Genomic DNA, 25,301 nt, shown 5'->3' on the forward strand with positions numbered 1-25,301 from the left:
ATATTTAAAATCAGCATAAAAATCCGACTCTTTGATGTATCTATTAATATCAAATTTCCGTTTTTCAGAGTTTCGTTTACTTTTGAGCCGTGTCGCTCCTTACTACAGTACGTTACCACGAACTGTTTGATATCTGCCTGTATTAATAGGTGAAGTCAAGCCAACATTTTAGTTATTCATTATCGAAACCAAATTCATTAGCTTTCTATTCTGTCTCTCATCTTTGCGGCTATGAAACCGGTTTTCTCAGATCTAACCTAAGCCTAATTCTTGAGTGTGTTTTGTCTAATTAACAAGTATTCTTTTTTTTAGTTTCGGTCTCTATTGACGAACCTCAGCTACGATCGAATTGATATTGTTAACTCTGAAATAATAGTTTGTTTTGATGATGATTGTGAAAACTGAATTAGAGCCAACAAGATGAGTTGACGACGCCTGATATTAGCCATTAACCACAGACGGCAAGCAAATCGCATCATAAAACAGTATGAGGCATTTTGCTGCCGAAAATATCCCTCTAGGCCTACCAGAGTCAATAGGACAGACTAAATGACTTTTCAAGCCTTTAGCTTCATTTTTACCTTTAAATTCAAGCCAAGACTTGAAGTGCTTTTGCATAAATATGTACATTTTTATTATGTACAAAATTTGAGATGCGGAATCTTTGGACATCCGCTTTCAGTTTTATCAGTTAGTAATTTATAAGTTTTCAATTCGTTCTAGTAAAATATTAGATAAAAAAACAAGTTTTTTTTAACCGCAAGTAAGGAGCGACATTAAGACTTAAAACAAATAGAAATTATTCCGTATATGAAAGGGGTTGTCCCCTTCTGAACGCATAGCTCTTTACGCTAAAATTTGACTCTTTCTCACAACTCTACTTTTTATTTCCTATCAGTTCTCAATTTGTTTTAGTAAAATATATTTAACTATTGATCTCGACAGTTCCTTCTTACGAAAATAAAAAAGCGCAAGTTTTTAACGCTAAAGTTGACTCTTTCTCTCCACTATACTTTTTAAAACATTAAAAAACTTTAGTGTAAAGAGCGGGGTGTTGAAGAGGGAACAGCCCCTTTCATATACGGAATAATTTCTGTTTGTTTTAGGTTTTTATGTCGCCCCTTACTTTCAGTTAAAAAAAATTGTCTTTTTTTATTTAATTTCTGAACGTTTTTGAATTAATGCATGTTTTGATTTTGGCTCTCCGCACAGGAATAATTAAAACGAAATTTGCTTATTATTTTTGGCTAAATGGCTTTTTCATAGTTTTGATCGGACAATTTTTAGAAAAAAGGAGTGGGGGAGGAGGCCTAGTTACCCTCCAATTTTTGGCTACTTAAAAAGGCAACTAGAACTTTTAATTTTTTACGAACGTCTTTATTAGTAAAAAGATACGTAACTTACAAATTAACTTACGTAACGCACTTCTATATTCGTATGTTTTTACTAATTATATGAGGGAGTTCGCCCCCTCGTGAATACCTTGCTCTTCACACTAAAGCTTAAATTTTGTCCCAGTTCCTTAAGAATGGCCCCTGAATCACAAAGGCCGTAGAAAAAATAGTTGAAATTACTAAGAATACTTTAAAAGAGCGAGGTATTTAGGAGGAAGTGAGTCCCTCGCATGAGTAATAATTTCTGTTCGTTTTAATTTTTAATGCTGCTCCTAACTTTCAGTTGAAAAAAGTTTTTCATATTTATTTTTCCATTTCTTTTTAAATTCTTCATGGAAATTCTCTTCCCCCATGACAAATTCCTCCATGGAGAGTTCCCCCCACATAGCCCCCTCCCCTGAACCCCCCTCCCCCACCAAAAAATTCACCTGAAAACGTCTGTACACTTCCTAATAACCATTACTATATGTAAACACTGGTCAAAGTTTGTAACTTGCAGCCCCTCCCACGGGGACTGTGGGGGAGTAAGTCGTCCCCAAAGACATAGTTATTAGGTTTTTCGACTATGTTGAATAAAATGGCTATCTCGGAATTTCGATCCGGTGACTTTGGGAGAAAAAATGAGCGTGGGAGGGGGCCTAGGTGCCCTCCAATTTTTTGGTCTAATTTCCGTTAGAATGAGCCCTCACACGACATTCTATTTTTCATTTTTCATTTTCATTTTTATTTTCATTTTTGACACACCACCGCTGTTCTTCTAACCGTGTGTGTCTTTGCTCTTCATTTTCATTTTTGACTCGCTCACGTGCTCGGTGTCGAATATCTTCTAACCGCTTGTATCTTTGCTCTTCATATTCGTTTTTGATACACTTTAATTGTCGTTTTCGCATATCTTCTAATCGGAGTGTCTTTGCTCTTCATTTTTGACATGCTCTACTTGTCGTTTTCTTATATCTTCTAACCGCCCGTGTCTTTGCGCTTCATTTTCATTTTGATAAGTTTTTGGATTTCGACTACTTCAGGCAGTTAGCCTTTGCTTTAGCTGCCCGTATTGGTGTTGCAATTGAGGGTCCACATTGTCGATTTTCACATCTTATCACGTTTGATAGTTTAGGTGTTTGTTCCAAAAAATTATCATTTATAGCAACTTCAATTTTTCGTTTTTTTGGGCCTTCCAACAGACATTGTATTATGGAAATTACTGATGCGTTGGAAACTCGACAATCTTATTTATGCTATACATGACATCATATAAGAAATTGCTTATATGATGTTATAAAAATGCTTCTTTTCTGTCCATTGGCTGACAAGACCCCTGCTTTTCTCGGCTATTTGATTTTATCATTCATTTGTTATCTTTTTCTTGTTTTTCATAAGGAAGTTTGCTTAGGACTTTAATTTTGGAAAAAAAAAATATTAGTATGAGTGACGTGCAAATATCTGAAAAAGTTATAATAAATATCGCTAAAGCTGAGTATCTGTGCTAAATATTTTAAGAAGCACATTATAATTTAATTTAATTTCTATTTAATTTATAATTTTAATTTAATTTCATTCTCATTAGTTCTGAATAATTTATCGGTAAAAGTATGAAAAGGGGATTCTGAACAAAAAAAAACGGAAAAATAGTTGTTTTGCAAAAAAGATTAAAAAACCTCTCTCTTTTCACCGAGCGAAGCTTGGCACCCTGGTAATTATGTAATTCTGTGCAAGCTTAGATGTAAATCTATAAATTCAAATTTATATCTTTCTACAGCAGCATTGGAAGTAAATTCATTAAATTAAAATATATGTTTTAAACCAGCGTTGACATGCCAATCTACTTAACAAGTGGCTATACCAGTCAAAACAGTGCTGAAGAAATAACTAGTGCCCACACCTTAAATTTAGACAAAAAGCAGTATTTACTCAACTAAATAAGCATATCTGAACAAGCATTTACAGATCTAGATGTAAACCAATAAATTCAAATTTCTATCTTTCGAATGCAGCAATGCCAATCGATATATTTTCACTGAATAAAAATATCAAATTTCAACCAGTGTTGACATGTTAATTTACTAAACAAGGGACTATACCGGTCAAAAGACAATGCAAAAGAAATAACTAGTGCCCACACCTTCTAATTTAGACAAAGAACTGTGATGTACTCAACTATACGCGCATATATAGAGATAATCTGATGTTAATGTCTCGTTATGGCATAGAGTATATATCAGAAACTTCGTTGTTAAAAGATTTAATCACCATTATAATATATAATAAGTCTTCTATATATTTTGTGTTCTTTGAAAGCCCTTACCCTTATGGGTCCATCTTCGAAGATAAATGACCGATTTTATCTGTGCTGGGCCCAGACTATGTGATATTTTGTCACTTTATATATCCACTATTGCGCATTTACGTTTTTAACAATGTCAGTTTATGCTGACGCCTAAACATCGTATACTAAAAATATGTGATTATATCTCTTCATTACAACGAGTGAACTTGGGAGAAGAAAAATATATGTTTTAAAACAGTTATTATTAGCCAATTAATTTGATGTGGAGTAGCGATATGGAGAAACGCTCGATAAAAAAATAATTAAAAACAATGCTCTGTTAAAAACGCGGCTAACAATCAAAATGCCCACGAAAAATGCCAAAAACTCAAAATGCCCACGACTTTAAATGCCCACGACTCAAAATACCCACGATTGGATAAATTTTAGTTTTCAGTCCTTAATTGGGGATGAGACGAGGGGTTGCTCACTCCCCAAATCCGTTTTGTGCATAATACATATATACATATAATACATACATATATATATATATATATATATATATATATATATATATATATATATATATATATATATATAGATTATATAACAATATTTGTATTGATTCATTTTCGTTGACTTACTGTAATAATGTTTCTCAGAATAATTATATATCCATCTTCAACCCTTCAACTATTAATTTTATGTTGCATACCTAAGCAGAATTGAAACCAAGTTTTTTTTTGTTAATATTGACCAAGAAAAATTAATTTAAAAGTTGACAATTATAAATTGAGACCGCATTACGAGCCACACTCACTGTAAAGATAATAGACTTTATGTATCTTGATTTTCTCAGCACTTGATCAACCTCCACCCAAGGGAAGACATTAACTAATGATTGCTTAAAAATGAAATATATTGAATATTTTCATAGCCATTATTAAGAGATAAACATATACATACCGCACCTTCATTTAATGCATTATGCTTGCCATATGTTCTAATCTTAGGAATTTAATTTTGTGCCGAAAAGCAATTATCAACTTCAAATCACTTAGAGACTTCTTTGTATTCGCCTGTCATCTCAAACCTGAATGACTCATTGACAAAACCTTTCTTGGTGGTATTATTAGATTGGTGACCAGGCTGTTTCCACAATGTTCAGCTAAATAAGGTTATGAAGCTAGTAAGGTCCAGTTTATTTTAGTCCAGTTATTTTTAGGAAATGAAATTCTAACCTCCGTAACCTCTCTATGGCTTGTTTTCGAGGAGGCTTCACGATAACTCATTAATATGAAGTTAGTAGGGAAGTAAATTTAATATTCTAAAGTGGACCCAGCCCATTTTCAGGAAAATTGCTAATCTGAACGCTTGGACGCCACTTGCACCGAGTTCGGCTACGGTTGGCACAGTCTCCACCATGCTCAACATAGTCTCTAACACGCTTAGAACAGCTTTTTCCACGCTTGACACACTTCCACCACCTGGTGTACCTGGTGTACGCGATTCCTGAATGTTGTCACCTCCTCAACCTTAACAGAAATCAAGTTGATGAGCAGCGAAAGATATAATTTCGAAGGATGATTTATTTTCAACAAAGTGAAGCAAAATACAAGGTAAGTATTTTCGTCTTTTATTAATTTAAAACAACGCTCCCCCTCCAAAAAAATAAGGGAAGTAAAATGAGCTATTCTAGAACCTAGAACGAGCAGAGATAAAGTCATATAAACTTAACTTAAAACGAACAGAAATAACTGAGAAAGAATAAGTGAAACCCAAAAACGAACAGAAACTAAAATGAATAAGCACATCAAACAAATTGAATAAAAAAAAATATTCGAAATGAATAGTCAAGACAAACTTAAAACGAACAAACATTACAGTCAGAACATAAAGACAGAAAACGATCAAAAATGGGGTTTTTAAAGGCCAAACAAAATACTGCAGAAAACACAGAAAGCAAATATTTCGAGAGAAAAACAACGAAAATTAAAGATAAATAAAATTCAATAACAGATACATAAAAGATAGATAGATAGATAGATCAATAAAAGATAGATTTTGTAGATTTCTTAATCTATAAAAAAAAAGTCCAAAAGAGAAGTACATACCCATATTGAAACCTAAATCGAGCTAAAATAAAGTCATATAATAGTCCATTCTCAAAACGAGCATGAATTACTTTTAATGAATAAATGAAACCCAAATGAAGAGAAATTAAAATGGAAAATTATGTGAAACATTAAATAACAAATACTGCTATGGATGAATCCTAAAACTAACAGAATTAAAACGAACTGCCAAGTCAAACCTAAAACAAACAGAAGCTTACACGAATGAGAATAGCACCCCCCCCCCCTTAAAAACCAGAACGTCATTCACGCTTTACTTTAAACTCTTTGTATTCGAGTGTTTAATTTTTTATTTGACATAACATCAACATCAACGCAGCAACAAATAATATTTCAAAGCCAATCAAAGTTCAAAATAAAAGCTATGGCAAACAAGACTTTGTATGGACACAAATTTAATTCGTATCAGAATAATGTAACTACATTGGCTGATTAAAATATAACTATATTAATTCTAAAAAGTCTCAGCAAATTTAGATTTTCAATGTTATAAAGATAAAACTGAAAATGTTTGAAATCTTGTGTGGACCGAACTTCAATTTTGTATGTTGTAAACTTTAGGACATTTTGGAAATTTTTTCAATAGTTTGAATGATAGTAAGGATATTATCGAAATATGAAACTAGAGATCTATTGATGTCATTTAAAATGCAAGATGGCGGGCAAGACTCTCGGGGCTCCAAAACATAGTTATTAAACAAAATAGGAGAAGAAACTGCACCTTAGCAATCTATTTTTAGACAGGAACTATATCTGGGGATGTCGGCTCCTTGCCTTAACGACATAACGATTTTCAGCCCTTTTAGCAATGAAAAAAAACGTTACTGCATGAATAAAGGAGTCGAAGGCCCGATTAACAATCTTTCCGGAGCCTCACAACAGCGATATTGCAATGGCACTCAAACTGTCAAACTGATAAAATGAAGCACAAAATTTGAGTTTGAGATTATTGCCTCTAAAACTGGGAAGGTAAATAAATAGTTTTTTCATTGGTTAGCTGAGAATTATCATTCAAACATATTTTGGCACAAACATCAAGACACGCTAGTGAGGAAGAGCGCAAGGGGAGATAAAGGGGACTTTCTAGAAAGAAGGCAGCTATGGCAGAATAAGCAGCCAAACGCGGCGATTCCAGAGCTGTTTACAAAATTACCAATGAAATCATCGGGAAACGACGTAACCTAAATGGGCCAGTTAAAGATGAGAATGGCAAGATGGTCACAGCCTCCAATGAAATCTCTGAAGTGTGGGCCGTACATTTTGAGAAAGTCCATAACAGAACTAGTCCTCCGAACATAGCAGACATCCCACAACCCCTCTCCTGGACCTTCAAAGCCATGCAAAAGAGCCATCGACCGAAGAAATAGTTCGACCCACTCGCAAGTTGAAGAACGGTATAACACCAGGAAGTGACAAGATATCAGCAGAAATGATCAAATCCTCTTTAAAGGTACTTGCATAACAGTGTGGATCGCATTCTTTGCATGGATCTGGAAATCAGAGAAAGTCCCTGAAGAAAGGAGAAAAAGCACACTCACCAAGCTTTTCAAGAAAGGAGATGCATTGAAGTATGATAACTGGTGGAGAATTAGCCTCCTTTCTATCCCGGGGAAAATATTCTCACAGGTAATTCTCCGCCGCATCCAGACAGCGCTAGATAAGCGCTTGAGAGACGAACAACATGGCTTCTGCCCATCTCGTTCCTGCTCAGACCTTATATATTTCCTGTGCATGTTGATTGAGGAATGCAATGAATGGAGGCAAAAGATGTACCTGGTCCTTGTGGATTTTGAAAAAGCCTTTGACTCAATACACCGAGAGTCGCTGTGGAAAATCCTCGGACATTACGGCATTCCAGATAAACTGATATCCCTGATCACTGCGCTGTACGAAAGTACATAGTGCTGCGTTCGGACCCATGCAGGAAATACAAAGTATTTCAGTTACATTTCTGGGTCAGACAGTAATGTGTCCTCTCCCCCCTGCTTTATGTTCTTGTTATCGATTATGTGCTCCAAGATTGCATAGGGTTTGGTATCCAAATATGCGATAATAAACGACTAGCAGATCTTGATTTCCCCGACAACCTCACCTTGATTGAGGAAACAAGGAAAGGCTCCAGGAGCTTCTCGATGTCATACGAGAGAAAGCAAGTCTTTTAGGACTGAAGATTAGTTCGGACAGGACAAAAATCATCGCTACGAGTGACTCACCACTTGGCATAAAGTGCGGGGACAATTCAGTAGACCTGGTAGTGGTGTTAGGATCCTCAGAAGTACAGTCGAACGAACTGGATCAAGCGAAAAGGAGGTACAGTCTAGGATTGGACAAGCCTGTGGAGCTTTCAAAAGACTAAAGCAAGTTTGGCGATCCAAAAAGTACTCCCTGAAACTGAAGTCGAGGCTATTCAACAGTTACTTCCTCTCTGCCTGCCTCTATAGCTGTGAATGCTGGAAACTGAACCAACAGCAAGAAAAGAGGATTCTCGCTTTCGAGAACTCGCAGGATACTGAATATTAATTGGAGGGACAACATAACTAAGCAGACAGCTCGCTCTATCACGCATCAGCCCCTGGTAACAGATGCCATACGCAAACGAAGATGCCGCTACATGGGACACATTATCCGTATGACGGAAGATAGACTCCCTAGAACGGTACTCGAGTCGCAACCAGAGGAAACCCAAAGAAGAGGAAAGCCAAAAAATACACTTCCTCGTACATATCAGTGGGACGTGAAGTTTATCAATTCGACAGTCCAACCCCAATGGGAAGACGTTTGGGCAGCAGCACATATGAGAGATGATTAGTGGCTCTTTCTGGATGCCCTGGGTGCCTTTGGTAGCACGGGAGGAACTAAGGTCTAAGGTGAGGTATTTAGCATTTAGCATTTTAGCATTGATTTTCGTATTTATAAGTGTTGAAACCCATGGAAACCATAACCAAATTATTAATTTTTGATACTTGAAATCTCTCAAACTCATTTATAACAAGTTTTTAAGATAGGTGACACTGAGTAAATGAAATGAAATGATGAAGCTCAAAGAGCAGTTGCTTTTCCCTTCTTAGAAATCGACGAAACATTTTGTATACAGTATGGGGAAGGAACAATACTCAGGTTTAAGATCATCAGCATGAGCAATTTCAAAGACTATATGATGGAAAAATATGTATGCTTGATGTGTAGACCACTAGCATCCCAGCCCTCCTTGCGATAAATAAAACTTAAATAGGGATAAATCCTTTTAATAGACAGTGATAAATTTTCACAAAAGTTTTCTTAGATATTTCGGTCACATATGCAGTGACCGTTATCAATAGTAAAAACGGCAACTACATATACGATCAAAATATCTAGCATTTCTTGTGAAATTTATCACTGTCTATTAAAAGGATTTATCCCTATTTGAACTTTTTTTTATAGTCATGAAAAGGCAGCGTGGTCTTTGGAATTATCTACAGCCCCCCTGAATAGGAACGAATATAACCCTAAGCTAAATCAATGTACTTGCTTATTTTGTTGTTGTTTTTCTGTTTTCAAATTGTCTATATTCTAAATTTTCAATCAACTGTTCAGGGAAAATTAATTAAAAAATAATTAAAGGCCACAAAATCTTGAAAGTTCTGTACGGAGCGTGGAGAGTTGGGGTGCAGTGAAACTAGAAGCAAATTTGAAAATTTATCAAAAAGGAATTTTTTGCATAAAATGCAAGATATTCTGTTCAAAAGAGGGGAAAAACTGCGCTGGGATAGTCTGTGGTATAGGAAAGAAATCAGACAAAAAAAAAATTTACCATTTGATTCTCATTTAATGCTCTTTATAAATATATTAGCCACTATCATTGTAACTGTGCTTCAACCCTCTTAACAGGGATAAATATAGCGTTAGTTATAGCGGATAAATATAGCGTTAGTTATAGCGGATAAATATAGCGTTAGTTATAGCGGATAAATATAGCGTTAGTTATAGCGGATAAATATAGCGTTAGTTATAGCGGATAAATATAGCGTTAGTTATAGCGGATAAATATAGCGTTAGTTATAGCGGATAAATATAGCGTTAGTTATAGCGGATAAATATAGCGTTAGTTATAGCGGATAAATATAGCGTTAGTTATAGCGGATAAATATAGCGTTAGTTATAGCGGATAAATATAGCGTTAGTTATAGCGGATAAATATAGCGTTAGTTATAGCGGATAAATATAGCGTTAGTTATAGCGGATAAATATAGCGTTAGTTATAGCGGATAAATATAGCGTTAGTTATAGCGGATAAATATAGCGTTTTTAGTTTTTAGAGCAGTTTTATTCTGAATTTTGAACCCACTGTTCATAAGGAATAACGACAATAAATACCCCATCCGTCAAAATAAGCAAAATGCTGTATATAGCCTAAGGCCATATCTAGCCTATATGGCCCTAGTTAAGGATTGGGGTTGAAGCACAATTACAGTGGTTGTGGCTATTAGTTTTGGAAAAAACATGAAGTGGAATCTGAAATCGTAAATTTCTTCTTTTTTTTCTAATTGGTTTCCGCTGCAGAGGCAAAAATAACCAGGGAGTCCCTACCTTACCATATACCCGTGTGTAATCATATACATATATGTTGAATGAGCTTACCTTTGTGGACTTAAATAACACTTCTGGAGCGATTGAGCCAATTCAATAAAACAAGTCCCTGTAGACGTCTCATCTTCTGATTACATGTGAATATGCTTGCTTTTTCAGGGCTCAACAAGACACAAATGGATGACTCTATAGTCGAAGTCAGTATATCTATGAAAAGTCATAACTTTATTCTATCTAAAACCTGACCACTATCGAAAACTATAAACGAATTGAAGAGAAAAGTACGAAAAACTATGTTTATTTACCAAAAATTCGGAATTTCACAATCCTCCTGGTTCAAATTCGTCATATCTTTTTCTTTCTTCAAAATTTGAGAAAAAACTAGACTTATGTTGATTTTATATAAAAACCTGTGGTACTATAGCAAATGTGTAAGTACGTTCTTTTGTCAAAAAAAAACACACACAAAAAAAACAACAAGAAACAAACAAACAAGAAACAAAGGGTCTACGAATTTTAGCTTTTGCAATGTTTGAGGACTAATGAAACTAAAAGCTACGGGGCTAGTATATGCATCAGAAGAGGGACAAATTGCATTCGGGTAGTATGTTTTATAGGAGAGACGTAAGACAGAAAAAACTTGCCGATTTAATGTCGCTTATAAATTGAATGACCATTATATTTGTGCCTCTCCCCAGCCCCCTAGTAGGGTCTGATAGACACTAATTTGAGAACTAATGAAACTAAAAGCTCTGAATAAAATTAATATAGAAAGTTACGTTGGAGGATCTTTTCATGGAGGAATATATCATGGGGAAGGAGAAATTCCATGAAGGGGTCGCTTATTTTCCAGTTTTATTTAAAAAAAAAAACAATGAGAAATTGAATAAAAAACATGTAAATAAATAAAATATAGAAAACAAAGGAGCAACATTAAAACTAAAACGAACAGAAATTATTACGTATATGAGAGAGTTCCTCCCCTCCTCAACACCTTGCTCTTTATACTAAAGTACTTTTGGTAATTTCAAAATAGCTATTTATTCTAATTAAACAGCTTTTGTGACTCGGGGGATCGTTCTTAAAAAATTGGAACAAAATTCAAACTTTAGCGTAAAGAGCGAGGTATTGACGAGGTTCTAAGTAAATGCGCTGATTCGAAATATATAAATTTCATTAAGTTTAGTCTTACCCATCAAAGGCTATGAGCCTGGGAATGTTTGCCTGATTTTCAAAACCAGGGAGAAACACCCCTCAAAAGTCAAAGAATCGTATTGAAAATCACACCATCACATTGAGAGTATCAGAAAACCCTACTGAAGAGGTGTCAAGCTCCAATCTGCAAAAATGTGGAATTGTATTTTTTGCCAGAATAAGAAAGATTACGGATGTGTGTTTATCTGTGTGTTTTCCTAGGGGTGATCGTATGAGCGAAGCGGTCGGAGAATATCGGAAGAAGGATCACTCGAACGGAAATTAACAGTTCTACTGCCCGTTCAAAGTGACTAAAACGAATAGAGGGCAACTAGGCCCCCTTCTACGCCCATTTGTTTCTCAAAACCGTCCAATCAAAATTTTAAGATAGCCATTTTGTTCAGTATATTTGAAAAGCTGAACAATTATGTCCTTAGAGATAACATGACACTTCCTCCTAGCCCCTGGATAAAGGTATTTAAGTTACAAAATTTGCCCATTACTTACGTAAAGTATTTGTTATTGGGAAGTATGCATGCATTTTTTGGGTGAGGCGGGGACAAATTATCTGTTGTGTGGGTTTTGCACGGGAAATATTTTCAATGGAGAGGGATGTTTCTAGGGGTTGAATTTTTCAGGGAAAATTATACAATGGGGTAAAATTTTACTTTTATGTCTTGCTTTCTCTTTGTCGACTCAATTTTACGCGTGGAGATGTTTAGGGTAATTTTCAGCAGTAAATTTTCATTAGGAGTGAATTGTCAGGAGGACATATCCATGGGGAAGAGGAATTTTTCCGTGGAGGTGGAGCCATATTTCTTGGCATTGTATTACGTGTATGAGGGGGTTGTGCCCTTCTCAAAACCTTGCTCTTTACGCTAAAGTTTGACTTTTGTCCCAATTCTTTAAGAACGACCGATGAAACCAATGGTTCGTTTAATTAGAACATTAAATAACTGTTTTTAAGAGTATTCAGAAAACATTGGCGTAAAGAGCGAGGTGTTGAGGAGAGGGAAATCCCCTTCATATCTATATATATAAAAACAAGTTGTTTGTTTATAGGTCTGTCTGTCTGTCCGCATATGACGTCTGAATTATTTCATCATATACCAATTCAAAAACGAATGTATTCAAGCCGAAGTAGCTGAGTTGGTAAAGCGTTATATTCCAGGTTCTAGGTCCGAGAGGTTCCAGGTTCGAACCTTGGCTTTATCATTAATACAAAAGAAGAAAAAACTAAAAAAGGTAAAAACTACAAAAAAACTAAAAAGAAAATACTAAAAAAACTAAAAAAGCTAAAAAAAAACAAAAAAATAATAAAAAAGGTAAAAAACTAAAAACTAAAAAATAATAAAAACTAAAAAAAGGTAAAAACTACAAAAAAAACTAAAAAGAAAAAAAAACTAAAAGCTAATAAAAGAACTAACAAAAAAAAACTAAAAACCGAAAAAGAAAAAACAAACTAAAAAAAGGAAAAAAACTGAAAAATAAAGGAAAAAAGAAAACTAAAAAAATAAAAAAAAAAATAAAAAAAAATAAAAAAGGTAAATGGATTCAAGCCGAAGTAGCTGAGTTGGTAAAGCGTTATGTTCCAGGTTCTAGGTCCGAGAGGTTCCAGGTTCGAACCTTGGCTTTAGCATTTATACAAAAGAAGAAAAAAAACTAAAAAAAGGTAAAAACTACAAAAAAAACTAAAAAGAAAAAAGAAAAAACTAAAAAAGCTAAAAAAAGGTAAAAACCAAAAAAAAACTAAAAAGAAAAAAAGGAAAAAAAATTATTTCATCATATACCAATTCAAAAACGAATGTATATACAGACTGGGACACAGGGAATATAAATGACGACCGGGACACTCAAAGAGAAATTACAAACTGGGACACCGGGACACAAATGACGACTGGGACGTGTGTGTCGACTGACGTCATGTCAGTCAAAATGGGTTGTCCCCTCCGCAATCCCTCGCTCTTTACGCTAAAGCTTTTAATTGTTTTAAAAAGCAGAATTGTGGCAAAGAGTCAAACTTTAGCGTAAAGAGCGAGGTATTGCGGAGGGGACAACCCATTTCATATACGGAGTAATTTTTGTTCATTTTAAGTTTTAATGTCGCTCCTTACTTTCAGTTAAAAAAAACTAGTTTCTTATGTAATTTCTGAACGTTTTTGAATTAATACTGTTTGATTTTGGCTCTCCACACATAAATTATTAAAATGAAATTTGCATATTAATTCCTTTTTTGGCTAAATGGCTTTCTCTTAGTTTTGATCAGACGATTTTGAGAAATAAGGGATGGGGAAGGAGGCCTAGTTGCCATGCAATTTTTCGGTTACATAAAAAGGCAAATGTAAATTTTAATTTTTAACGAATTTTTTTATTAGTAAAAAATATACGTAACTTAAGAATTAACTTACGTAACAAACTTTTATATTCTTTAATTTTTATTGTGTATATGAGGGGGTTTGTACCCTCATTAATACCTCGTTCTTTACACTAAATCGTAAGTTTTGTCCCAATTCTTTAAGAATGACCCCTGAATCAGAAAGGCCGTAGAATAAATAGTTGAAATTACTAAAAATACTATAGCATAAAGAGCAAGATATTTATCTCCTCCTAAATACCTCGCTCTTTATGCTTAAGTATTTTTAGAACCCCTCATATGCTTAATAATCTCTGTTCGTTTTAAGTTTCAATGCTACTCTTTACTTTCAATTGAAAAAAACTTTTCCATGTTTATTTTTTCATTGTTTTTTTATAGTAATTTTAGCAAATCCTGAGCCCTTTTCATTGAATTTCTGTTCCCCCATGAGATATTTCTCCAAGGAAAGATCCTCCCACATAGCCCCCTCCCCTCAACCCCACCCCAAAACCCAAAAAAATCCCCTGAAAACGACTGTACACTTCCCAATAACCATTATTATATGTAAACACTGGTCGAAGTTTGTAACTTGCAGCCCCTCCCCCAGGGACTGTGGGGGATTAAGTCATTCCCGAAGACATAGTTATTATGGTTTTTGACTATGTGGAACAAAATGGCTATCTTAAAATTTTGATCCGTTGACTTTGGAGAAAAAATGAGCGTGGGAGGGGGCCTACGTGCCCTCCAATTTTTTTGGTCACTTAAAAAGGGCACTAGAACTTTTCATTTCCGTTAGAATGAGCCCTCTTGCAACATTCTAGGACCACTTGGTCGATACGATGACCCCTGGAAAAAAAAAAAACAAAAAAAACAAACAAATAAACACGCACCCGTGATTTGTCTTCTAGCGAAAAATACGAAATTCCACATTTTCGTAGATAGGAGCTTGAATTTTGCTATAGGGTTCTCTGATACGCCGAATGCGATGGTGTGATTTTCGTTAAGATTCTGTGACTTTTAGGGGGTGTTTTCCCCTATTTTCTAAAATAAGGCAAATTTTTTCAGGCTCGTAACTTTTGATGACAAAGACTAAATTTGATGAAACTTATATATTTAAAATCAGCATGAAAATCTGATTCTTTTTATGTATATTTTAGCATCAAAATTCCGTTTTTTAGAGTTTCGTTTACTATTGAGCCGGGTCGCTCCTTACTACAGTTCGTTACCACGAACTGTTTGATATATATTTTAGGAATATACAAGTTATGCCTTTATCCTCATTTCCTACTCTTCATTACTACCATAGTTACTAAGCGATGCCACAAAGTTAGGCGACATGCTAAATGGTCTGACCTATACAAATTGTCACAGAGTGCATAACCCCAAAAGATGTTTTTTTTTTTTTTTATACAATAAAAAGCTTAACTCATCCGCTATAGGGATCAGAAGTCCAAATTCAAAAATTATGCAGAAAATATTAAATATAATTTTTTTTTATAAATGATTAATAGCTTTTTTTATGGCGGGGTAGTTTTTATAACCTACTATTTTTTGTATCAATATTTTATACTATTTTAATAACCACAGATTTATTAGAACTTTATTCTCACCAGATTTTAGATTAAACTTACGACATTTCCACTACCTACCTACGACATACGACCTACGACGCATAATTGTCGAGGTTCTCTTTAAATAACGGGTATTTCTTTGTTCGCAAGTTAATCCAAGCAACCTTTTATGCTCCCCCTCCCTAAGGAAAATCCTGGATCCACCCCTGCCTTGTGTTTTGCGCCTCCCCCATAGAGAAAACTCAAGCGTATGGCTTGTACTAACTATACCACAAATAGCAAAGGATTAGAAAAGGCCTAAGGATTAGAAAAGAAATGAAAGTATAATAGAATAGTACTGTTTATATAATAAGAAACTGTTTATATAATAGAAAGTTCTGTTTAGAATAGAAATGAAGTAAGGAAAGAAAAGAAATGAAAGTATTCCAGCTTTCAACATTAACTTTTTTCAATGCTTTGGAGTTACTAATAGGAAAGTGAATTTTTGTTGACATTTGTAATTGAAACAAAAATATATTGGAACAGGTAAAATATCTTAATGAGAACAGTAGAAAATATAAAGGTTTTTAATACAAAAATTATAACAAAAGGCTAAACATTTGGGCTTTACATCCGGACGCCTCTAACAATGGGAAAAAAATGGCAAAAAACTAGCCTGAACAAAACAAAAAGAAAAGCACAACAAGCTTTATTGACTAATTGGACTAATTGATGGACTAATGATATTGACTAATGGACTAATAATGGAACAATGGAAAATTGACTTTATCGACTAAGAAACAAAAGAAAGATTTTTATTTGTTGTGTTTTTTTGTTTGTTTATTGTACACAATTTTGTTTTTTTTAATCTCCGTTGAGACTTCCAGATTTGAAGCGGGAAGATTCAATTTTATCTTATTGATTTTTTTCACTGTTTCTCTAAGCGTTACAAATATATTTTAGTTTTAATTGGGAACGGAAAGGTAATTTGGTATACAAAAACCTTGTAATTACTGCTCGTGTTACTCGTATTGAGTGTTAATCAGTTCGAAATGGACAGGTATTTCGCTCTTTTTTTTCGCAGGAATACATTGCTTTTTCCTTCTGATGCACACGAACCCGTCAAGCGTGCAACCCCTCTTTGGATAAAATCAAGCATTTTGAAACCCATACCCGCTCCCAGTTCTCACTAAAAATTACAAGATAAAACATTATGATAGGTTTTATAATTACTTTTTATTTTTTTGGTCATTAATTTTCGTACGTTTATGATTCACCTACTTGGGTTGATTTACTGTTTTACTCTGCACTTGTTCAAGTGTCTTCCTTCAAAGTTATTACTATGTTTGAATTTATGTCATAATAATACAATAAAGATATTACTTCCGTTGTGATTTTGCTGTTCCGCAGTACTGTTTTGAACATAAATCATTTTGACATATTTCATCAGAACAAAAAACTGGAATTTGTGTACCCGTCAACTTGAAATATTGCCAGGTCAATTAATGTCATATTAGGGACTGGGAGCTTGAATTACCAAGGACAGTGAAAATGAACTCTGATGGCCGTAATCTGTTCATTAGAAAGTTCCAATAGCACATTTATGTTTTTTAAAAACTAGGAAAATGAAAATTTTAATTTTAACTAAAAAATGTGTTCGTAGAGTTTCTGTTGTAATAGGTGCCAATTAAAAGAAAAGAAACTTGAGTAAAAACTAAAATGCCAATTAAAAAAAATGAAACTTGGTTGAAAAATCAGTAAAATAAGCTTAAAAATTTTTGGCTCCAAACGGCTTAAGAAGGTCTATCTTTCCTTTGAAGCAGGAGCTGTCTTTGGGAGCCAACAAAAATTCTAATATATATTCTAATATATTCTTACATATGATATGCGTTGTTAATCAATTACTCTGCTATGGTAATTTATTTCTACGGTGCAAATGTATACATTTGAAAACTAGGAAAAAGGAAAATTTCAATTTTAACTAAAAAATGCATTCGTAGAGTTTTTAGTTGTAGCAGGTGCCAATTAAATAAAAAAAAAACTTGCGTGAAAAATCAGTAAAAATAAGCTTAAAAGATTTAGCTTTAAACAGCTTAAGAGTGTATCTTTCCTTTGAAACTGGACCTGTCTTTGGGAAATATTTTAATATTTGAATTATTACGTATGACATGCGTTGTTAATTAACTACTGTAATTTGGTAATTTATTTTTAGGGTGCAAATATACATATTAAAAAACTAGGGAAAAGGAGAAATTCAATTTTAACTAGAATATGTATTTTTGGAGTTTTTAGTTGTAGCAGGTGCAAATTAAAAAAAAAAAAAAAAATAGTGAAAAATCAGTACAAATAAGCTTAAAAAATGTAGCTTCAAACAGCTTAAGAAGGTGTATCTTTCCTTTGAAGCTAGAGCTGTCTTTGGGAGCTAACATATATTTTTTTTATATTTTAAATTTGGTAATTTATTTTTACGATGCAAATATAAATATTAAAAAACTAGGGAAAAGGAGAAATTCAATTTTAACTAAAATATGCATTTCTGGAGTTTTTAGTTGTAGCAGGTGCCAATTGAAAAAAAAAAAAAAAAAAATTCGAGTGAAAAATCAGTAAAAATAAACTTAAGAAAATATGTAGCTTCAAACAGCTTAAGAAGGTGTATTTTTCCTTTGAAGCTAGAGCTGTCTTTGGGAACTAACATATATATTTTTTTTTTTTTTTTAATTTGGTAGTTTGTTTTTACGCTGCAAATATACATATTAAAAAACTAGGGAAAAGGAGAAATTCAATTTTAACTAAAATATGCATTTCTGGAGTTTTTAGTTGTAGCAGGTGCCAATTAAATAAAAAAAAACTTGCGTGAAAAATCAGTAAAAATAAGCTTAAAAGATTTAGCTTTAAACAGCTTAAGAGTGTATCTTTCCTTTGAAACTGGACCTGTCTTTGGGAGCTAATATATTTTAATATTTGAATTATTACGTATGACATGCGTTGTTAATTAACTACTGTAATTTGGTAATTTATTTTTAGGGTGCAAATATACATATTAAGAAACTAGGGAAAAGGAGAAATTCAATTTTAACTAGAATATGTATTTTTGGAGTTTTTAGTTGTAGCAGGTGCAAACTAAAAAAAAAAAAAAAAAAAAATAGTGAAAAATCAGTACAAATAAGCTTAAAAAATGTAGCTTCATACAGCTTAAGAAAGTGTATCTTTCCTTTGAAGCTAGAGCTGTCTTTGGGAGCTAACATATATTTTTTTTATATTTTAAATTTGGTAATTTATTTTTACGATGCAAATATACATATTAAAAAACTAGGGAAAAGGAGAAATTCAATTTTAACTAAAATATGCATTTCTGGAGTTTTTAGTTGTAGCAGGTGCCAATTGAAAAAAAAAAAAAAAAAAAATTCGAGTGAAAAATCAGTAAAAATAAACTTAAGAAAATATGTAGCTTCAAACAGCTTAAGAAGGTGTATTTTTCCTTTGAAGCTAGAGCTGTCTTTGGGAACTAACATATATTTTTTTTTTATATTTTAAATTTGGTAGTTTGTTTTTACGCTGCAAATATACATATTAAAAAACTAGGGAAAAGGAGAAATTCAATTTTAACTAAAATATGCATTTCTGGAGTTTTTAGTTGTAGCAGGTGCCAATTGAAAAAAAAAAAAAAAAAAACTTGAGTGAAAAATCAGTAAAAATAAGCTTAAGAAATGTAGCTTCAAACAGCTTAAGAAGGTGTATCTTTCCTTTGAAGCTAGAGCTATCTTTGGGAGCTAATATATATTTTTTTATATTTTAAATTTGGTAATTTATTTTTACGATGCGAATATACATATTAAAAAACTAGGGAAAAGGAGAAATTCAATTTTAACTAAAATATGCATTTCTGGAGTTTTTAGTTGTAGCAGGTGCCAATTGAAAACAAAAAAAAAACTTGAGTGGAAAATCAGTAAAAATAAGCTTAAGAAATGTAGCTTCAAACAGCTTAAGAAGGTGTATCTTTCCTTTGAAAGCTAGAGCTGTCTTTGGGAGCTAACATATATTTTTTTTATATTTTAAATTTGGTAATTTATTTTTACGATGCAAATATACATATTAAAAAACTAGGGAAAAGGAGAAATTCAATTTTAACTAAAATATGCATTTGTGGAGTTTTTAGTTGTAGCAGGTGCCAATTGAAAAAAAAAAAAAAACTTGAGTGAAAAATCAGTAAAAATAAGCTTAAGAAATGTAGCTTCAAACAGCTTAAGAAGGTGTATCTTTCCTTTGAAGCTAGAGCTGTCTTTGGGAGCTAACATATATTTTTTTATATTTTAAATTTGGTAATTTATTTTTACGATGCAAATATACATATTAAAAAACTAGGGAAAAGGAGAAATTCAATTTTAACTAAAATATGCATTTCTGGAGTTTTTAGTTGTAGCAGGCGCCAATTGAAAAAAAAAAAAAAAAAAAAAAAACTTGAATGAAAAATCAGTAAAAATAAGCTTAAGAAATGTAGCTTCAAACAGCTTAAGAAGGTGTATCTTCCCTTTGAAGCTAGAGCTGTCTTTGGGAGCTAACATATATATTTTTTATATTTTAAATTTGGTAATTTATTTTTACGATGCAAATATACATATTAAAAAACTAGGGAAAAAGAGAAATTCAATTTTAACTAAAATATGCATTTGTGGAGTTTAGAGTTGTAGCAGGTGCCAATTGAAAAAAAAAAAACTTGAGTGAAAAATCAGTAAAAATAAGCTTAAGAAATGTAGCTTCAAACAGCTTAAGAAGGTGTATCTTCCTTTGAAGCTAGAGCTGTCTTTGGGAACTAACATATATTTTTTTTATATTTTAAATTTGGTAGTTTATTTTTACGCTGCAAATATACATATTAAAAAAAATAGGGAGAAGGAGAAATTCAATTTTACTAAAATATGCATTTCTGGAATTTTTAGTTGTAGCAGGTGCCAATTGAAAAAAAAAAAAAAAACTTGAGTGGAAAATCAGTAAAAATAAGCTTAAGAAATGCAGCTTCAAACAGCTTAAGAAGGTGTATCTTTCCTTTGAAGCTAGAGCTGTCTTTGGGAGCTAACATATATTTTTTTTATATTTTAAATTTGGTAATTTATTTTTACGATGCAAATATACATATTAAAAAACTAGGGAAAAGGAGAAATTCAATTTTAACTAAAATATGTATTTGTGGAGTTTTTAGTCGTAGCAGGTGCCAACTGAAAAAAAAAAAAAACTTGCGTGAAAAATCAGTAAAAATAAGCTTAAGAAATGTAGCTTCAAACAGCTTAAGAAGGTGTATCTTTCCTTTGAAGCTAGAGCTGTCTTTGGGAGCTAACATATATTTTTTTATATTTAAAATTTGGTAATTTATTTTTACGATGCAAATATACATATTAAAAAACTAGGGAAAAGGAGAAATTCAATTTTAACTAAAATATGCATTTGTGGAGTTTTTAGTTGCAGCAGGCGCCAATTGAAAAAAAAAAAAAAAAAAAAACTTGAATGAAAAATCAGTAAAAATAAGCTTAAGAAATGTAGCTTCAAACAGCTTAAGAAGGTGTATCTTTCCTTTGAAGCTAGAGCTGTCTTTGGGAGCTAACATATATTTTTCTTATATTTTAAATTTGGTAATTTATTTTTACGATGCAAATATACATATTAAAAAACTAGGGAAAAGGAGAAATTCAATTTTGACTAAAATATGCATTTCTGGAGTTTTTAGTTGTAGCAGGCGCCAATTGAAAAAAAAAAAAAAAAAAAAAAAAAACTTGAATGAAAAATCAGTAAAAATAAGCTTAAGAAATGTAGCTTCAAACAGCTTAAGAAGGTGTATCTTTCCTTTGAAGCTAGAGCTGTCTTTGGGATCTAACATATATATTTTTTATATTTTAAATTTGGTAATTTATTTTTACGATGCAAATATACATATTAAAAAACTAGGGAAAAGGAGAAATTCAATTTTAACTAAAATATGCATTTGTGGAGTTTAGAGTTGTAGCAGGTGCCAATTGAAAAAAAAAAATTGAGTGAAAAATCAGTAAAAATAAGCTTAAGAAATGTAGCTTCAAACAGCTGAAGAAGGTGTATCTTTCCTTTGAAGCTAGAGCAGTCTTTGGGAGCTAACATATATTTTTTTTATATTTTAAATTGAGTAATTTATTTTTACGATGCAAATATACATATTAAAAAACTAGGGAAACGGAAAAATTCAATTTTAACTAAAATATGCATTTGTGTAGTTTATAGTTGTAGCAGGTGCCAATTAAAAAAAAAAAAGAAAAAAAAAAAAAAAAAAAAAAAAAAAAACTTGGGTGAAAAATCAGTAAAAATAAGCTTAAGAAATGTAGCTTCAAACAGGTTAAGAAGGTGTATCTTTCCTTTGAAGCTAGAGCTGTCTTTGGGAGCTAACATATATTTTTTTTATATTTTAAATTTGGTAATTTATTTTTACGATGCAAATATACATATTAAAAAACTAGGGAAAAGGAGAAATTCAATTTTAACTAAAATATGCATTTGTGGAGTTTATAGTTGTAGCAGGTGCCAATTAAAAAAAAAAAAAAAAAAAAAAAAAAAAAAAAAAAAAAAAAAAAAAAAAAAAAAATCTTGGGTGAAAAATCGGTAAAAATAAGCTTAAGAAATGTAGCTTCAAACAGCTTAAGAAGGTGTATCTTTCCTTTGAAGCTAGAGCTGTCTTTGGGAGCTAACATATATTTTTTTTATATTTTAAATTTGGTAATTTATTTTTACGATGCAAATATACATATTAAAAAACTAGGGAAAAGGAGAAATTCAATTTTAACTAAAATATGCATTTGTGGAGTTTTTAGTTGTAGCAGGTGCCAATTGAAAAAAAAAGAAAAAAAAAAAACTTGGGTGAAAAATCAGTAAAAATAAGCTTAAGAAATGTAGCTTCAAACAGCTTAAGAAGGTGTATCTTTCCTTTGAAGCTAGAGCTGTCTTTGGGAGCTAACATATATTTTTTTTATATTTTAAATTTGGTAATTTATTTTTACGATGTAAATATACATATTAAAAAACTAGGGAAAAGAAGAAATTCAATTTTAACTAAAATATGCATTTGTGGAGTTTTTAGTTGTAGCAGGTGCCAATTAAAAAAAAAAGAGAAAAAAAACTTGAGTGAAAAATCAGTAAAAATAAGCTTAAGAAATGTAGCTTCAAACAGCTTAAGAAGGTGTATCTTTCCTTTGAAGCTAGAGCTGTCTTTGGGAGCTAACATATATTTTTCTTATATTTTAAATTTGGTAATTTATTTTTACGATGCAAATATACATATTAAAAAACTAGGGAAAAGGAGAAATTCAATTTTAACTAAAATATGCATTTCTGGAGTTTTTAGTTGTAGCAGGTGCCAATTGAAAAAAAAAAAAACTTGAGTGAAAAATCAGTAAAAATAAGCTTAAGAAATGTAGCTTCAAACAGCTTAAGAAGGTGTATCTTTCCTTTGAAGCTAGAGCAGTCTTTGGGAGCTAACATATATTTTTTTTATATTTTAAATTTGGTAATTTATTTTTACGATGTAAATATACATATTAAAAAACTAGGGAAAAGAAGAAATTCAATTTTAACTAAAATATGCATTTGTGGAGTTTTTAGTTGTAGCAGGTGCCAATTAAAAAAAAAAAGAAAAAAAAAACTTGAGTGAAAAATCAGTAAAAATAAGCTTAAGAAAATATGTAGCTTCAAACAGCTTAAGAAGGTGTATTTTTCCTTTGAAGCTAGAGCTGTCTTTGGGAACTAACATATATTTTTTTTTTTTTATTTTAAATTTGGTAGTTTGTTTTTACGCTGCAAATATACATATTAAAAAACTAGGGAAAAGGAGAAATTCAATTTTAACTAAAATATGCATTTCTGGAGTTTTTAGTTGTAGCAGGTGCCAATTAAATAAAAAAAAAACTTGCGTGAAAAATCAGTAAAAATAAGCTTAAAAGATTTAGCTTTAAACAGCTTAAGAGTGTATCTTTCCTTTGAAACTGGACCTGTCTTTGGGAGCATATATTTTAATATTTGAATTATTACGTATGACATGCGTTGTTAATTAACTACTGTAATTTGGTAATTTATTTTTAGGGTGCAAATATACATATTAAAAAACTAGGGAAAAGGAGAAATTCAATTTTAACTAGAATATGTATTTTTGGAGTTTTTAGTTGTAGCAGGTGCAAATTAAAAAAAAAAAAAAAAAAAAAAATAGTGAAAAATCAGTACAAATAAGCTTAAAAAATGTAGCTTCATACAGCTTAAGAAAGTGTATCTTTCCTTTGAAACTAGAGCTGTCTTTGGGAGCTAACATATATTTTTTTTATATTTTAAATTTGGTAATTTATTTTTACGATGCAAATATACATATTAAAAAACTAGGGAAAAGGAGAAATTCAATTTTAACTAAAATATGCATTTCTGGAGTTTTTAGTTGTAGCAGGTCCCAATTGAAAAAAAAAAAAAAAAAATTCGAGTGAAAAATCAGTAAAAATAAACTTAAGAAAATATGTAGCTTCAAACAGCTTAAGAAGGTGTATTTTTCCTTTGAAGCTAGAGCTGTCTTTGGGAACTAACATATATTTTTTTTTTATATTTTAAATTTGGTAGTTTGTTTTTACGCTGCAAATATACATATTAAAAAACTAGGGAAAAGGAGAAATTCAATTTTAACTAAAATATGCATTTGTGGAGTTTTTAGTTGTAGCAGGCGCCAATTGAAAAAAAAAAAAAAAAAAAACTTGAATGAAAAATCAGTAAAAATAAGCTTAAGAAATGTAGCTTCAAACAGCTTAAGAAGGTGTATCTTTCCTTTGAAGCTAGAGCTGTCTTTGGGAGCTAACATATATTTTTCTTATATTTTAAATTTGGTAATTTATTTTTACGATGCAAATATACATATTAAAAAACTAGGGAAAAGGAGAAATTCAATTTTGACTAAAATATGCATTTCTGGAGTTTTTAGTTGTAGCAGGCGCCAATTGAAAAAAAAAAAAAAAAAAAAAAAAACTTGAGTGAAAAATCAGTAAAAATAAGCTTAAGAAATGTAGCTTCAAACAGCTTAAGAAGGTGTATCTTTCCTTTGAAGCTAGAGCTGTCTTTGGGAGCTAACATATATATTTTTTATATTTTAAATTTGGTAATTTATTTTTACGATGCAAATATACATATTAAAAAATTAGGGAAAAGGAGAAATTCAATTTTAACTAAAATATGCATTTGTGGAGTTTAGAGTTGTAGCAGGTGCCAATTGAAAAAAAAAAACTTGAGTGAAAAATCAGTAAAAATAAGCTTAAGAAATGTAGCTTCAAACAGCTTAAGAAGGTGTATCTTTCCTTTGAAGCTAGAGCAGTCTTTGGGAGCTAATATATATTTTTTTTATATTTTAAATTGAGTAATTTATTTTTACGATGCAAATATACATATTAAAAAACTAGGGAAACGGAAAAATTCAATTTTAACTAAAATATGCATTTGTGTAGTTTATAGTTGTAGCAGGTGCCAATTAAAAAAAAAAAGAAAAAAAAAAAAAAAAAAAAAAAAAAAAAAAAAAAACTTGGGTGAAAAATCAGTAAAAATAAGCTTAAGAAATGTAGCTTCAAACAGGTTAAGAAGGTGTATCTTTCCTTTGAAGCTAGAGCTGTCTTTGGGAGCTAACATATATTTTTTTTTTATTTTAAATTTGGTAATTTATTTTTACGATGCAAATATACATATTAAAAAACTAGGGAAACGGAGAAATTCAATTTTAACTAAAATATGCATTTGTGGAGTTTATAGTTGTAGCAGGTGCCAATTAAAAAAAAAAAAAAAAAAAAAAAAAAAAAAAAAAAAAAAAAAAAA

At 31.7% G+C, this 25,301-nt stretch overlaps 1 protein-coding gene across 1 annotated transcript in view; it reads left to right on the forward strand.

Annotated features, from left to right (window-relative positions):
• Positions 1 to 5,062: 5,062 nt before the first annotated feature.
• The window catches only part of LOC136027658 (zinc finger protein 675-like), a 152,180-nt gene continuing 131,941 nt past the window's right edge, over positions 5,063 to 25,301 (forward strand). The window contains exon 1 of the mRNA XM_065705093.1: positions 5,063 to 5,276. Coding sequence (XP_065561165.1) covers positions 5,241 to 5,276 — 36 coding nt within the window. The 5' untranslated portion in view covers positions 5,063 to 5,240. The remainder of the gene's footprint in view (positions 5,277 to 25,301) is intronic.

This window comes from Artemia franciscana, chromosome 5, assembly GCF_032884065.1.
Source record: "Artemia franciscana chromosome 5, ASM3288406v1, whole genome shotgun sequence".
NCBI classification, from domain to species: domain Eukaryota; kingdom Metazoa; phylum Arthropoda; class Branchiopoda; order Anostraca; family Artemiidae; genus Artemia; species Artemia franciscana.